General features: G+C 37.9%; 1 protein-coding gene across 5 annotated transcripts in view; it reads right to left on the bottom strand.

Moving 5' to 3' along the window:
- The window catches only part of USP34 (ubiquitin specific peptidase 34), a 281,740-nt gene that overhangs the window by 157,384 nt on the left and 106,998 nt on the right, over positions 1-17,358 (bottom strand). For all 5 annotated transcript variants that reach the window (XM_024242030.3, XM_054547514.2, XM_054547516.2 and 2 more), the window contains 5 exons: positions 5,945-6,070; positions 5,636-5,765; positions 4,647-4,682; positions 4,151-4,281; positions 3,265-3,875 (listed from right to left, as the gene is read on the bottom strand). In XM_024242030.3, the coding sequence (XP_024097798.2) occupies positions 3,265-3,875; positions 4,151-4,281; positions 4,647-4,682; positions 5,636-5,765; positions 5,945-6,070 (1,034 nt within the window). The remainder of the gene's footprint in view (positions 1-3,264; positions 3,876-4,150; positions 4,282-4,646; positions 4,683-5,635; positions 5,766-5,944; positions 6,071-17,358) is intronic.

The following is a 17,358-nucleotide window of genomic DNA, read 5'->3' as shown; positions in this document are numbered from 1 at the left end:
AGTATAGGTGTCAAAACTAAGATTTGCAGTCTACCAAACTGAATATATTGTACCTCAGTTTTGTAACAAACTAACTGCTTTGTCTTCATCATGAGCTGTGCTGGGGACAACTGTGAATGTTTGTATCTATAATGTAAGATAGTAAGCCAGTGGTTCTCAATCAGGGGTGAATTTAGGCCCCTGGGGGAAATCTGGAAATATCTAGAGATATTTTTGGTTGTCAAAACTGAGGAGATGCTAGTGGAATCTAGACATAAGGCTCAGTATACTGGCAAACATTCTGCAATGCACAGGGCAACATTAGCATTGCTATAAATTCAAATAAAAAAAAATGTTCTGGCCCAAGGCTGGGCATGGTGGCTCACACCTGTAATCCCGGCACTTTGAGAGGCCGAGGCAGGTGGATCATTTGAGGTCAGCAGCTCGAGACCAGCCTGGCCAACATGGTGAAACCCCGTCTCTAGTAAAAACACAAAAATTAGCTGGGGCATGGTGGCAGATGCCTATAATTCCAGCTACTCGGGAGGCTGAGGCAAGAGAATCACTTGAACCCAGGAGGTGGAGGCTGCAGTGAGCCAAGATCGTGCCACTGCACTCCAGCATGAACAACAGAGTGTGACTGTGTTTAAAAAATATATATATTTTTTAATTATCTGGCCCAAAATGCCAATCTTGAAAAACACTTCCTTAATCTCAGATGCATCAGTGATAAGAATTAAAAAGCAAAGGAAATAAAGAAGTAATATGTATAGGTATGTAGTTCACCCTAACAACTTAATTGAATTCTGGAAGATCTGGCAAATTGTCGAGTATAGCAAAACTCAATCTGATAAAGGGCATACCCATGATTCACCATAAACTCACATACTATCACTCGTAACGACAATAATAAATATGCAGCTAAAACTTATCAAGCACTTCTTGTGTACCAATCACATTAGCTGGCCCAGGAAATCCTCACAATAAAACCATGAGATAGATACTACTGTGCCCATTTTACTTTTAGAGACAGGGTCTCATTCTATTGCCCAGGCTGAAGTGTAGTGGTGCAATCACAGCTCACTGCAGTCTTGATCTCCTGGACTCAAGCGATCCTTCCACCTCAGCCTCCCAATTATCTAGAACTACAGGTGTGCGATACCATGCCTGGCTAGTGTTTTTAATATTTTTGTAGAGACGGGGCCCCACTATGTTGCTCAGGCTGATCTCAAACTCCTGGCCTCAAACGATCCTCCTGCCTTAGCCTCCAAAGCGCTAGGATTATTGTTCCCATTTTATAGATGAAAAAAATGAAGAAAAATTAATTGTTTTGCCCATCATAATACCATCAGTAAGTGACAGAATCACATATTTGGTATATTTCACAGATAACCAAAAAGTTTTATCCTGCAGCTTACCCTTTTAAATACCCTAAAATTAGGAGGTGTGTAAAATTTCCCTTTCTTAATCACAATTTAGGAAAGTTTCCATAAGCACTCATATCTTTTTTAGGCATTTATTACAAGAAGTTGAAAATCTAACCCTGTGTTATCCAATGTAATACCAACTAGCCATATGTGACCATTACACACATAAAACATGGCAGGTCTAGGCTGGGTATAAGTAGCTCACGCCTGTAATCCCAGAGCTTTGGGAGGCTGAGGCAAAAGGACTGAGGTCTGGGGTTCAAAACCAGCCTGGGCTACATAGCAATACCCTGTCTCTATAAAAAAAAAAATTGAGAATTAGCTAGGAGTGGCAACACACACCTTAAGTCTCAAGTACTCAGAAAGCTGAGGCAGGAGGAGCCCAAGAGTTTGAAGCTATGATGAGCTATGATCACATCACTGCACTACAGCCTAGGTGACAAAGTGAGACCCTATTTCTTAAAAAAAAAAAAAAAAAAAGGCCAGGCACAGTGGCTCACGCCTGTAATCCTAGCATTTTGGCAAACAAACAAAAAAAAAGGCGAGGCGCAGTGACTCACGCCTGTAATCTTAGCACTTTGGCAGGCCAAATCTTAAGGTCAGGAGTTCAACACCAGCCTGGCCAATATGGTGAAACCCCATCCTACTAAAAATACAAAAATTAGCCAGGCATGGGCGGGGGGTGGAAGGCACCTGTAGTCCCAGCTGCTCGGTAGGCTGAGGCAGAAGAATCGATTGATCCTGGGAGACGGAGGTTGCAGTGAGCCGAGATTGTGCCACTGCACTCCAGCCTGGGCGACAGAGCGAGATTCCAACTCAAAAAAAAAAAAAAAAAAAAAAAAAAAAGGCCGGGCCTGGTGGCTCACATCTCTGATCCCAGCACTTTGGGAGGCCGAGGCGGGCAGATCATCTGAGGTCAGGAGTTCAAGATCAGCTTGGTCAACATGGTGAAACCCCATCTCTACTAAAAATACAAAAAAGTAGCCAGGCATGGTGGTGGGTGCCTGTAATTCCAGCTACTCAGCAGGCTGAGGCACGAGAATTGTTTGAGTCTGGGAAGTGGAGGTTCCAGTGAGCCTAGATTGTGCCATTGCACTCCGGCCTGGGCAACAGAACGAGACCCTGTCTCAAAGAAAAAAAGAAGGAGAAGAAAATAAATAAATGAATAAATAAATATTTTAAAGAATTAAAGGGTGGCTGGTCTAAATTGAGAAGTGCTATAAGTATAAAATATGCACTAAATATTGAAGACTTGGTAAGAAAAAAAGGAAGGAAATACCTTACTAATTTTTATACTTATTACATGTGGAAATGGCATTGTGGATATTATTGGTTTAACATGATTAAAATTAACAACCTGGTTTTTTATTGTTGTTGTTGTTTTGAGTCTCACTCTTGCCCAGGCTGGAGTGCAGTGGTGTGATCTCGGCTCACTGCAACCTCCACCTTCCAGGTTCAAGTGATTCTCCTGCCTCAGCCTCCCAAGTAGCTGGGATTACAGGAGTGCACCACCATGCCCGGCTAATTTTTCTATTTTTAGGAGAGATGGGGTTTTGCCATGTTATTCAGGCTGGTCTCAAACTCCTGACCTCAAGTGATCCACCTGCCTCGGCCTCCCAAAGTGCTGGGATTACAGGTGTGAGCCACCGTGCATGGCCAACAACCTGCTTCATTTTGTGTTTCTAAATGTGCCCAGTAGAAAACTTGAAATTATCTATTTGTAGCTTACATTTATAGTTTGCACTATACTACTAATGAATAGCACTAATACAGAATAAATTGCAAACTGAATGAATATAGGATATAATACTTCCCAAATGGAAATATGAACAGAATATTTATTTTGAAGTAGGCTTACCCATCGTGGTGGTGGTGATGGTGGTGGTGGTGGTGGTGATGCTGTGGACCAATAAATTGTCGACAATTAAATAATTCATTCCCAATAGTCTCCCCAAGGAAGTCCCCAGTTCGTGTGATACAAGACTCCTGAGACCCTTGAGCTATATGAGTAGCATTCATTTCCCCTGAAATATCATGTTCTGGGTCTTCGGAGTGTGAACAAGCATCCAGCATTCGCATTCGATTATCTACTGATGGCAATGATTCAGTGTTAAAAACCAGGTCCTTTCCTGTTCCGCTGCTTGTCCCATTTCTTTCTGACGTGCCTTGGGAGTCCCCCAGGCAAATGCCTGCTTGACTCTCTAACTTTCTATTCCGAAGATCTGTACCACAACTGCTTTTGGGAGGATTATGACCATGATCATCGTCTTCATCTTCCTCTTTGAGGGCTTCAATATCTGCAATGTCTTCTGACTGTACCTCACTGCCAGGGCTCCCAGCTGACTGGCTTGCATGGCTAGAATTGACCTCATTGCTAGATCCATCACTATGCCCACTACTGCTACCAGGACCACTGCTTCCATCTTCACCACTGTTGGCAGTTTCGTCAGAACTTCCCTGCATGGATTCCTGTATTTTGAAACAAACAGATTTAAATAAATATTTAAGCCAATAAGAAAAAAGGTAACCAACATTAATAAACTGTACTTTTTAAAAAGGCTGCCAGTCTTGTTATACTCCTTTGAACAATACAAAATGGAATTAAAAACTCAAAGGACGTCAAAAATATTATGTAAAGGAGAGGACAAGCCCAAACATGAATTATGTATGTATACCCAATTCAAATGATAAACACGCCAGAAAGCCAAAAATGCCTTTAAAAGAAGAAAAACCTATTTTCGTACCTCTGTGTCTGAAAGTCGTTGTTGCACATGTTTGGTTCTATTAATAAGTTGCTCATCCATTTCAATGTCACTACCTCCACTTTGATGTGTATCGCTATTATCACTGCTTTGAGGACTAGCTGCAGGTGACCCTATATAAAATATATTTTTTGTTTTTACTTCTAATTTATATTAACATCGACTTAACAGAATGACATTAACATTTGATTCCTTGACCCAGTTACCAAAGCTTTATGCTAAGTAGCCAAAAATAAAATCTCTAAACATGTTAACATTTGCTCATGATTTCTAAAGAAGATGTAACAGATTCAATTAAAAGTCAAGATGTTTATGACTTTAAGAAAAATGGGTAACACGAATATGTTAAAGGTTTACATCTCCTCAAAATGAACTTTATGACTGATACAAATATATTATTATGTAAAATCAATGAACTCTAGAAAATCACTATACAAAACTAAGTCATGTTGCCATGAATTTCTAAGGCTCAACTTACAAGGTGATGGAGCTGTTCTTCTAAGCTCTTCTTCCTCTGAAGGAAAAGGAAAAAAGAGGAGAAAAACATTCTAAGTGACTGAGCTTCTTTGAGACAGCGTATCAGTTGTTCATATTACATAATCAACAAGATACAGGTGGAGAAACCTGCAATAAGGTTAAGTCCCCACCACCTACAGTAGTTGTTGGGGGTGCCTGCACAGAAAAGCCTAAGAGAGGGGTAGTATAAGTTGTCAGGAGACAAAAACTGAGTTCAAGTAATGTTTCAGAAAGCCCTTGAAAGCTATATATGCTAAAAAAAATACCCACTGGCCGGGCGCAGTGGCTCAAGCCTATAACCCCAGCACTTTAGGAGGCCGGGCGAACGGATGACAAGGTCAGGAGATCGAGACCATCCTGGCTAACACAGTGAAACCCCATCTCTACTCAAAATATAAAAAATTAGCTGGGCGTGGTGGCGGGCGCCTGTAGTCCCAGCTACTCGGGAGGCTGAGGCAGGAGAATGGCGTGAACCTGGGAGATGCAGCTTGCATTGAGCCGAGATCGCACCACTGCACTCCAGCTTGGGCGACAGACCGAGGCTCCGTCTCAAAAAAAAAAAAAAAAACCCCACAAAGCACCTGACATGGCAGAAAACTTTGAAGCAGAAAACACAAAAAGATAACTGAATCATTATGTTCTACTCTTAAAATTATTTCTGAAACAAAACTTGTTTGTTTACAAAATGAAATCTCCAAAGCTTTTGTTTTTAAAAAAAGATAACCAAAGCTGAGAAAATCCAGTAACTACAAAGACTTTATCACTATCCTTCACTTAAAAGGTAAACCAAAACACGAACTAATCACAGTATTAATCCTTTTATATGCACTCTTCTACCCATCCCACACTTATTTTAAAATATAGATTGAACTGAATGTATTAGCAGAAAATACTTCAAATCTGGGTGAGAAGCTCCCAACAATTTACTTCAAAATACATGACACTACTAACCTTTCTTATTTCCAATGGGAATATTAGTATTTAATAAAGATGCAAAAGAACTCTGTTTAGATAACTGAGCCTTAGCTGCTAGTGCATTATTCCACAGTGCTTTAATTAACATGGATGCCAAGTACAGTGTCTAAAAAAAGAGAGGGAGAGATTTCAGTTCGAGAATTCCAGGCAACACTAACAAATTTAATATCCTTTTTGTCAAACTGAAATGCCAAGACAATAAAATGAAAGTTAAATTATCTGAATCACAAAGAAATTTTTACTTCATGGGAAAAAAAAAAAACTATCATGTTTTGAATGTATTACCTGTTCAGTATGAACACTTGGCTCAAGAGCTGAGACCAGATTAAGTAGATGTCTAAGTGGTACGGGATCCAAATTCTTGATGAGTGAAGGAAATAAGTCATGTATATACCGACTACAATGTTTCAACTAGAAAATCAAGTTAGAGAGAATGGTCAAAAATAATTGCCCAACACATGTAGATTACCTGATATAAAAACAGTTTGAAAGTCAAAAAGTTGGCCAGTACACTAATATTTTTTAATATGATGGTAAAATGCTAATTATCCAAGACGATGAATGGCAGTGCATAAAATAGTAAAAATAAATTCACCTAAACAGAAATGAAACTTAACCAAACAAATGACAAGCTGAATTTCCTAATTATAAGAGGGAAGGCTGGGCGTGGTGGCTGATGCCTGTAATTCCAATACTTTGGGAGGCTGAGTTGACAGGACAGCTTGAGCCCAGGAGTTTCAGCTCAGCCTGGGCAACGTAGCGAGACCTCATCTCTGTAAAAAATACATTTTAAAATTAGGTGGGTGCTGAGGTGCACACCTATGGTCCCAGCTACATAGGCGGCTATGGTGGGAAGATCTCTTGATTCCAATGGGATTAATTTACATGTCATAATACAAAAATAAGTTAAATAGTAAATTAAAATACAAATAAGACAATAAATTACACTTAGGAGAAAAAAGTAAATTATCACAGGTGTGCCAGATTTGTTATTAAATCTTTATAAAGTATTTATATAATGCTTTTATTTTACTAGAGTACACAACAGAAACCCTTATAAAGATCTATAAAATAATAAACCATGAGATACAAAGACTTCTTTGTTATAATAAACACAAACATGTAAATTCATGAGGGACAATATTTATGAAGATATAAACACTAAATATTATGTCATGTAAAATAAAAGCATTTTACAGCCATGAAGCTGCTAACTACTAAATCAAGATAAGGTAATCAACAGAAGATTAGACAAGTAATTCCCAATTTGAGGGCTGTCAAATGTAAAGTTTCCTACTTTTAATACATAAAAAATCTATTAAAATATAGATTTTACTCAAAAACACTGATTTTTATATTTTGTAGGCATACACATATGACTTCTCTTCTGCTGCTTCTCTTTCAGGGTAAATATGCACAACCTAATACTGAAATATAAGGCGAAATACATGTAAGAAAACATAATACTGCAGGAATTCTTCTATCTTGGTGAGGCTTCTTATAAATTACACTATGTGCTTCTACTGCTATTTACTTTAACACCACTAAGTATCCATTTAAAAAACAATGGCAGTACTTCAATACTACAAACAGTCTTTGATTTTAAGGAGAAGTGAATACTCAGTAAGTTTACCACTTTTATAGGTCTTGACTAAGAATGTTAATTTAAATATAGTATTAAATAACATTACAGATTAAAATATACAGGTTAAGTATCCCCTATCTGAAATGCTTGGAAGCAGAAGTGTTTCAGATTTTGGATTTTTCCACACTTTGGAGTATCTGCATTATATACTTACCAGTTGAAGATCTCTAATTCAATAATCCAAAATCTGAAATATTCCAATGAGTACTTCTTTGAGCACCATGTTGGCACTCAGATCTCAAACTTTGTAGCAGTTCAAATTTTAGAGTTTTGGATTAGGAATTCTCAATTTGTACTAACAGTTTTCTCTACTTTTTGCCAACAAGTAACTCTTACGTGCTTTTTCTACTTAAAATATGATAAAAACACATATATACGTTTATATATATAGTATATGTATATAATAAACTATTATACACTATATGTAATATATAATAAACTTCTGATTTTCTGCCAATTTAACCATTAATATAATGAAATTTCCATAATATACTTAATTTTGATAATCAAATGCCTTGTTGGGGTTTCAAGGGTATTAATCTGCCACTTGGTTATTTTTGTTTTGTTTTATAGAGATGAAGTCTTATGATATTGCCCAGTCTAATTTTAAAACGCCTAAGCTCAAGTGATCCTCTTGCCTCAGCCTCGCAAAGTGCTGAAATTACAGGAATGAGCCACTGAGCTTATTTTTAAGTAACAAGACCTTTGAGAAAAAAAATCATAAAATCCTGTAACTGAGGTCAAAAAAAAAAAACAACCCCACTCTTTCAAATGTGTATATTATTTAATTCCACAGTACACAAAAAATATTATTAAGAATGCGTGGTGGTGGCAGCAGCAGAGAAGGAGGAAGAGGACAAAGAGGAGGAGGACAAGGAGGATGAAGAAACAAAGATGACGAAGAGGACAAGGAAGAAAGACGAAAACAAAGATGATGAAGATGAAAAAGAAAAGGGTATCAGGGAAGATAGGAGAATAGAAAACGCCAGGAATCCATTTCTATACCAAGACAAAAAATGTACTAGCCGAATCAGATGTAAGTATCTTGGTACTCTAGAGTCAATCTGAACTTCTACACTTAACAATTTCAGCCTCCAATGCCATAGCTGCTACTGCTACCCATTTCTGACACGCACACTCCCAACCTGCCCATGCAATGACAGGCAGTTATGGAGACAGCAATACAGGTTTCTGGTACAGCTTCTTGAGAAAGGTGGACAATAAGGACCACGTCCCCCAACATCAAGATTCTCTGTTCTGACAGCTAGCTGATTGCTAATTCTGACTGGTGAGGTACAGGCACAGAGGCTGGCTGCCATTGTTTCAACACAAACCATCTGAACTGATTACTAGAAGTCTTAAGAGTTGCACTTGCTTTTTGGGGAACAAAACAAAAAAGAAAAGAACAAAAAGTCCACAGAAAATATACCTGAAGTCCACCTGTTGCACTTCCTAGACGAACTGTTGTTTGTTTTTTTTTTTTTTTTTTTTTTTTGAGACAGTCTTGCTCTGTCACCCAGGCTGGAGTGCAGTGGTGCGATCTCAGCTCACTGCAACGTGTGCCTCCCAGGTTCCAGTGATTCTCATGCCTCAGCCTCCCAAGTACCTGGGACCACAGGTGTGTCCCACCACACCAAGCTAGCTTTGTTTTTTTTTTGTTGTTGTTTGGTTGGTTTTTTTTTTTTTGTATTTTTAGTGAAGACAGGGTTTTGCCATGTTGGCCAGGCTGGTCTTGAACTTCTGACCTCAAGTGATCCACCTGCCTCGGCCTCCCAAAGTGCTGGGATTACAGGTGTGAGTCACCACACCCAGCCACTAGACAAAGATTTTAAAAAACTTTATCTCCAAGATAGTAAGAGTAAAGACAGGAGAACAATGCATGAACAAAATGAGAGTATCAGCAAAGGGACAGAAATTATAAAAAGGAACCAAAAAGAAATTACGGAAATGAAAAGTACAACAACTGAAATGAACAATACACTACACGAGGATTCAAAAGCAGCTCTGAGCAAGCAGAAAAAAGAATCAGCATACCCGAAAGTAGGACAACGGAAATTATCAAGTCTGAGGAAAAGAAGAAAAATGAATAGCCTAAGGGACCTGTGGCATACCATGAAGCAGAGCAACACATTCATTTTGGAAATCCCAGAATGCAAAGAAAAATGGAAAGACAGAATACTTAAATAACTAAATAAATAAATAACCAATTTCACGAAAGACATGAATCTACAAATCCAAGATGTTCAACAAACTCCAAGAAAGATACACTCAAAAAGACCCCTATCAATACACAATGCAATCAGAATGTAGGAAGCCAAAGATGAAAATCTCAAAAACCACAAGTAACTTGTCACATATAAGAGATCCTCAATAAGAATATCAGCAAATTTCTCATCCAAAACCTTAGAGGCCAGAAGGCAATGAGCTGATATATTCAAGGGGCTAAAAGAAAAATCTTGCAATAAGAATTCTAAATTCAGCAAAATTGTCCTTCAAAAATTAGGGTTGAAATTAAGACATTCGCAGAAAAAAGCTGAAGGAGTTTGTGACACTTATACCTGCCCCATAAAAATTGCGAAAAGGCAGTTTCCCAGTGTGCTTCTAGACACTAAATGGGAGAAGGGGACAAAAGATGGTAGCAGCCACAAACTCTAGTTCCAGCCTCCTGCCGCTCAATGACCTGGTTAGCACTGGGGCAGCCAGGGCCGAAATGACCTGGCCTGAGCTAGCCTGAGCTGAAAAGAGTAGCTCTTTTTTCACAGCCAGCCAAATGACTCAGAAAACCTAGAATGTTTGAGGAAAAAGTGTTCACTATGTTGGGGTGGGAAACATGTGGAGGAACTGAAAGCCTGGAGCCTGGGCCCAGGAATTGAGGAAATGTGAAGCTGGGGCTCAGAGGTGCTCACACTGAGGCAGACCCTTGGGCGATCAGCTAGTTGCCAGAATGCTTCAATGCTCACCTCCAACTCCTGATTGAGTACTTGGTACTCTTGCGGTGCACCGTACCAGACCCCATGCTATATAAGCTTACTGGGACCAGCCCAATCTCAGAGCCCCACATCCCTCTGTTGTCACTGTATCCCCCATGAGGCACTTGTCTGTATCCTGCAAGACAGGCACTCCCCGAGGAGAGGGACAGCAGCAATGAATTATCCCTGTGTTCTCAGTGACCAGCATGAAACCCAGCACAAATAGGCATTAATAATTGTTGGAATGAACCCTTTTCATGTCTTCAAAAGTTCCGGAGAATAATGGAATGATTTAATTTGGTCTTTGAGTAGGGTACAAGATGAATAAATATGAATTGTCTTGCAAAGAGAAAAAAAATGAGACAAATGCTAAAAAGAGTCCTTCCAGTTGAAATGAAATAAATAAGAAAGATCTCTGATAAATACATAGGCAATTATTACAGATAATATTGAAATTTTAGTTTGTAACTCCACTTTTTATTTTCCACATGATTTAAAAAACAAATACAAAGAATAATTATTAACCTGCCTTACTAGGCACACAATATACCAAGTTGCAATTTGTGACAGCAGTAATAAAAATGGAGGGATGGAGTTATTACAAGCAGAGTTTTTACATGGCATTGAAGTTAAGCTGGTATAAATTGAAATTAGCTTGTTATACCTTTAGGAAGTTAAATGTAATCTCCATATTAAATACAGAAGAAAATTAAAAGGAAATCAAACTGTTTCACTACAAAAACAACAACAAACAAACACAGACACCACCAAAACAATTAAACATACAAAAAAGCCGGTAATAGAAGAAATGAGGCAGAAAAACACTATAAGACATAGAGAAAAGAAATGGCAAAATAACACAAGTTTGTCCCTCTTTATGAGTAATTATTTTAAATGTAAATGGTTTAACTCTCCAATCAAAAGAAAAAGATAGAATTGATATTTTTTAAAAACTTGATCCAATTGTCTATAAGAGGTTTGCTTTATATCCAAAGACACAAAAAGGTTTAATGTGAAAGGACAGAAAAAGATACTCCACGCAAATAGCAAGCAAAAGCTAGCTGGGTTGGCTATACTAATATGAAATAAGATACAATTTAAATTTTAAAAAGGTAACCACAAAAAACAAATGGAATTACCATTTAATCCAGCAATCTGACTCCTAGGTATATGTCTAAAAGAATTCAAAGCAAGATCTCAAAGAGGTATCTGTACTCCCATGATCACTACAGCATTATTCTTAACAGCCAGGATGTAAAAGCAGCCCAAATGTCCATCAACAGATGAATGAATTAAAAAAAAAAAAAAAAAAAAGTGCTACAGGCCAGGCACAGTGGCTCATGCCTGTAATCCCAGCACTTTGGGAGGCCAAGGCAGGTGGATCACTTGAGCCCAGGAAATCAAGACTAGCCGGGTCAACATGGCAAAACCCTGTCTCTACTAAAAAATACAAAACTTAGGCATGGTGGGCATGTGCCCATAGTCCCAGCTACTTCAGAGGCTGAAGTGGGAGGATGGCTTAATTCTGGAAGGTCAAGGTTGCAGTGAGCCATAATTGTGCCACAGCACTCCAGCCTGGGTGAAAGCGCTCACGCGCGCACACAAACACACACACACACACACACTGCAATACTATTCATCCTTAAAAAGGAAGAAAATGCTGACACATGCCACAACACAGATGAATGTTGAAGAGATTAGGCTGAGTGAAATAAGCCAGTCACAAAAGGACAAATATTTAATGATTCCACTTATATCAGAAACCTAGAGTACTCAAAATCATGGAAACAGAAAGTAGAACAGAGGTTACCCAAGGTTGATGAGAGGGGAAAATGAGGAGAGTTGTTGTTCAATGGGCACAGGGTTTCAGTTTTGCAATATAAATAAGTTCTAGAGATCTATTACACAATGCGAATAGACAACACTCGCAAATTACACACTTAAAAATGACTAAAGGGGATAAACTGCATTTTTTTCAAACCACAGTTTAAAGTGTTTTCATAAGTTTACTAAAGATAAAGAAAAACTTTAGTAATAAAAGATTCAAAATACCAAGAAGATATGACCATAAACATTATGAAAGACTGGAAGAAATAGAGAAATAAAAAGTTACACAATAATAGTTGGAGACTTCAATATCCAATTTTCAATAAAGAGAATAACCATAAACAAGGAAATAGAGAATCTGAACAACACAATAAGCCAAATAGACCTAGGAGGCATATACAGAACATTCCAACGGCAGCAGAAAACACATTTTTCTCAAGTACATGTGGAACATCTTCCAAGACAGACTGGATGCTAGACCACAAGTCTCAAAAGATATTAAAATACAGATAATCATACTAAAATGTTTCTCTACCCACAGCAGGAAGAAGCTGAAAATCAGTACCAGAAGGAAAACTGGACAACTCACAAATATGTAGAAATTAACACATTCAAACAGCCAAAGGATCAAAAATGGAATCACAAGGGAAATTTAAAAATATTTACAGATAACATACAACAAAAAATAGAACGCAGAAAGAACAATGTTCAGAGGAAAATTTTATTTATGCATGAAAACTTATGTTTACAAATGTAAATATGAATTTAAAAAAAATCTCAATTCAACAAACAAACTTTACAACTTAGGGAAGGAACTACAAGAGAAACAAATAAACCTAAAGCTAGTAGAAGGAAGAAAATGATTAGAGATAAATAAAATAAAGAATAGGAAAATAGTACAGAAAGCTGGTCAGATGCAGTTCATGCCTGTTGTAATACTCTCACTTTGAGAGGCCAAGGGGGAAAGACTGCTTTACATCAGAAGTTCAATATCAACCTGAGCAACACGGTGAAATCCTTTCTCTACAAAAAGTATCTAAAAATTAGCCAGGAGTGGTGGCACAAGCCTGTAGTCCTAGCTACTTGAGAGGCTAAGGCAGAAGGACTGCCTGAGCCCAGAAGGTTAAGATTACAGCACTGCACTCCAGCTTGGGCAACAGAGCAAGAAATTCTCTCTTTACAAAACAGCAAGAATGGGCCGGGCATGGTGGCTCACGTATGTAATCCCAGCACTTTGGGAGGCCAAGCCAGGTGGATCACATGAGGTCTTAAGTTTGAGACCAGCCTGGCCGACATGGCGAAATCCCGTCTCTACTAAAAATACAAAAAATTTGCTGGGTGTGGTGGCACATGCCTGTAGTCACAGCTACTCAGGAGGCTGAGACAGGAGAATCACTTGAACCTGGGAGGCGGAGGCTGCAGTGAACCAAGATCACACTGCGGCACTCCAGCCTGGGCAAGACAGAGCGGGATTCCATCTAAAATAAATAAATAAATAAATAAATAAATAAAAAAGAATGTTAATAGAGAAAACTAACAAAACCAAAGGACGGTTTGTTAAAGGATTTTATAAATGACAACCCTTTAGCTAGACTATGGGGAAAAAAAGACAAAGAACTAAAAGCTGCAATGAAAATGAGGGCATTCATACTAAACTTATAGTTCTAAAAAAACTATGAGATATTATAATTGTACACGAGAAAATACAGACAACCTGGAAGATTCCTTTCATGATAAAAATTCTCAGAAAACTAAAAGAGAAAAAAAATCCTCAATATGATAAAGGGTACTTATCAAAAACCCACAGGCAATATCAAACTCAATGATGAATAACATATTTCCCCCTAAGATCAGAACAAGACAAGGATGCCCATATTTACCACTGCTACTCAACACTGTAATGAACTACTAGCCAGAGCTATTAGACAAAAATATGAAAGGCATCCAATTGAGAAAGGAAGATGTAAAACTATCTCTAATTGCAAATGACATAATCATATATATAGAAAATCCTAAAGAATCCACAGGAGAACTACTAAGCTGAGAAGCAAATTCACCAAGTTGCAAGCAACAAGATCAAAATGCAAAAATCAGCTATATTTCTATACACTAGAAATGAACAATCCGAAAAGAAAATTAAGAAAGTAACAGAATTTTCAATAGCATGTAAAAGAATACTTAGGAACAAATCTAACCAAAGAGGGTAAAGTTTTGTATACTGAAAACTACAAAACATTGCTAAAATAAATTAAAAACCTAAATAAAGAGAAAGACATTCACGTTAATGGATAGGAAGACTTATATTGTTAAGATATTAATATTGCCTCCAAAGTGATCCACAGAGTCAATGCAATACCTATCCTTTTTTACAAAACTGGAAAAGCTGATCTTCAAATTCATACAGAATTGCAAGGGACTCTAAATAGCCAAAACAGTGTGAAAAAGATGACTTTGAAACTTGCAAAAAGAAAAAAAAAAAAAAACAAGCAACAGTAGTAATTAAATAGTATGGTACTGACGTAAGGACACACATGTAGGCCAGTGGAGAAGAATGCAGATCCCAAAAATAAACCTTCATATGAAAAAGGTCAACTGACTTTCAACCAAGGTTGCCAAGACCATTTAATGGGGGAAAGGACAGTTTTTTCAACAAATGGTGTTAGGAAAACTGAATATTTACATGTAAAAAGAATAAAGTTTAATCTTTACCTTACACCACATATAACAACTCAAAACACATCAAATACTTAAAAGAAAAACCTTTTTAAAAACCCTTAGAAGAAAAAGATAAGGATCGTAATCTTCATGACATTGGATTTGAAAATTATTTCATGGGTATGATGCCAAAAATAGTCAACAACAACAAAGATATGTTAGACTTCATCAAAATTAAAAACTTTTGTGCATCAAAGGACACTAAAAGAATGAAAATAAACCATAGATCACATGGCAAAAAATAAAACATCTGACAAAATTCAACATCCATTCATGATAAAAACACTCAAAAGAACAGGCATAGAAGGAACTTACCTCAACATAAGAGGCCATATATGAAAAGCCCACAGTTGTTTTGTTTTGTTTTTTTTTTGAGACAGAGTCTCACTCTGTCACTCAGCCTAAAGTGCAGTGGCACGATCTCAGCACACTGCAACCTCTGCCTCCCAGGTTCAAGCAATTCTCCTGTCTCAGCCTCCCAAGTAGCTGGGACTACAGGCACCCACCACCACACCAGGCTAACTTTTGTATTTTTAGTAGATACGGGGTTTCACTATGTTGGCCAGGCTGGTCTTGAACTCCTGACCTCGCGATCCACCCGCCTCGGCTTCCCAAAATGCTGGGATGCCTGGCCAGCTTTTTTTCATATATAAAGCACACAAATAATAGCATAAATCAACAGGGAAAAACTGAAAGCTTTTCCTCTAAGATCCGGGACAGGCAAGGATGCCCCAGTATTACCACTCCTATTCAATTTAATACTGAAATTCCAAGCGAGAGTACTTAAGGAATAAAAGGACTGCAAATAGAAAACAGGAAAGAAAAATTACCTTTTTACAAATGATCATATATATGCAGAAAAACCTTACAACTCCACAACAACAAAAAACTGTTAGAACTAATAAATGAATACAGTAGAGCTGCTGGATCCAAGTTAATATAAAAAAATCAGTGGCATTTCTAAGTACAAGCAGGCTATCTGAAAAGGCAATTGAGAAAACAGTCCCATTTACCACAGCAACAAAAGTATTTTACAATATGTAGAAATAAACTTAGCCAAAGAAGTAAAAGACTTGTACACTGAAAATCATAAAACACTGAAGGAAATTAAAGAAGAAACAGATAAATAAAAAGACATTCCATATTCATGCACTGAAGGAAAAATACCATTAAAAGTCCATACCACCCAAAATCTACAGTCAACGCAATCCCTATCAAAATCTCAATGGCAGTCTTTTGTTTTGAGACAGGATCTCATTTTGTCAGCCAAGCTGGAGTACAGTGGTGCGATCTCGGCTCACTGCAGCCTCGACATCCTTGGCTCAAACAATCCTCCACTCCGCCTCCCAAGTAGCTGGGACTACAGGGACGTACCACCATGTCCAGCTAGTTTTTTGTATTTTTGGTACAGACAGGGTTTCAGCATGTTGCTCAGACTAGTCTCAAACTTCTGAGCTCAAGCTATCAGAAGTTAGCTCCTTGGCCTCCCCAAAGTGCTGGGATTAACAGGCGTGCGCCACCACACCCAGCCTCAATGGCATTCCTTACAAAAATAGAAAAAACAGTCCTAAAATTCATACAGAACCACAAAAGGCCCCAAATAGCAAAAAACAATCTTAAGAACAGAGTTGGAGGTATCACACTTTTTAATTCCAAAATACATTACATGACTACAGTAATCAAAACAGTATGAGCCAGGTGCAGTGGCTCACACATGTAATCTCAACATTCTGGGAGGCTGAGGAAGGAGGATTGCTTGAGGCCAGGAGTTTGAGACCTGCCTGGGCAACACAGCAAGACCTAGTGTCTACAAAACAATTAAAAAAAATTAAAAGTTAGCTGGACATGGTGGCATGCTCTTGTAGTCCTAGCTATTTTGAGAGGCTGAGGCAGGAAGGTCACCTCAGTTCAGGAAGTCGAGGCTGCAACAAGCTGTGACTAAACCACTGCACTCCAACCTGGAGAACAGAGCAAGACCCTGTCCATTAAAAATACATATTATATATGGTACTGGCATAAAAACAGACATATGGACCCACAGAACGAATAAAAACCCCAGAAACAAATCCATGCATCTACAATCAACTGATCTTCCAGAAAGATGCCAAGAACATATGATAGGGAAAGGACAGTCTCTTCAACAAAAGGTGATGGGAAAATCTGATAACCACATACAGAATGAAACTGGATCCTTATCTTATACCACATACAAAAATCAACTCAAAATGGATTAAAAACTTCAAAGTACATTTAAGACCTGAAATTGTAAAACTACTAGAAGGTGACATAGGTTAAAAAGCTTCTTGACAATGGTCTAGGAAATAATTTTTTTGACAGGAATATTAGCATAGGCAACATAAGCCAAAATATACAATTGAGATTTCATCAAACCAACAAGCTTCTGCACAGCAAAGGAAACAAAAAACAGAGTGAAAAAGCAACCTACAAAATGGAAGAAAATATTTACAAACCATGTATTTGATTAGGGGTTAATATCCAGAATATTTAAGAAACTCATACAACTCAATAGCAAAAAAACAAAT

This window comes from Pongo abelii, chromosome 12 (genome assembly GCF_028885655.2).
Source record: "Pongo abelii isolate AG06213 chromosome 12, NHGRI_mPonAbe1-v2.0_pri, whole genome shotgun sequence".
NCBI classification, from domain to species: domain Eukaryota; kingdom Metazoa; phylum Chordata; class Mammalia; order Primates; family Hominidae; genus Pongo; species Pongo abelii.
This window is presented reverse-complemented; position numbering and strand designations above follow the sequence as displayed.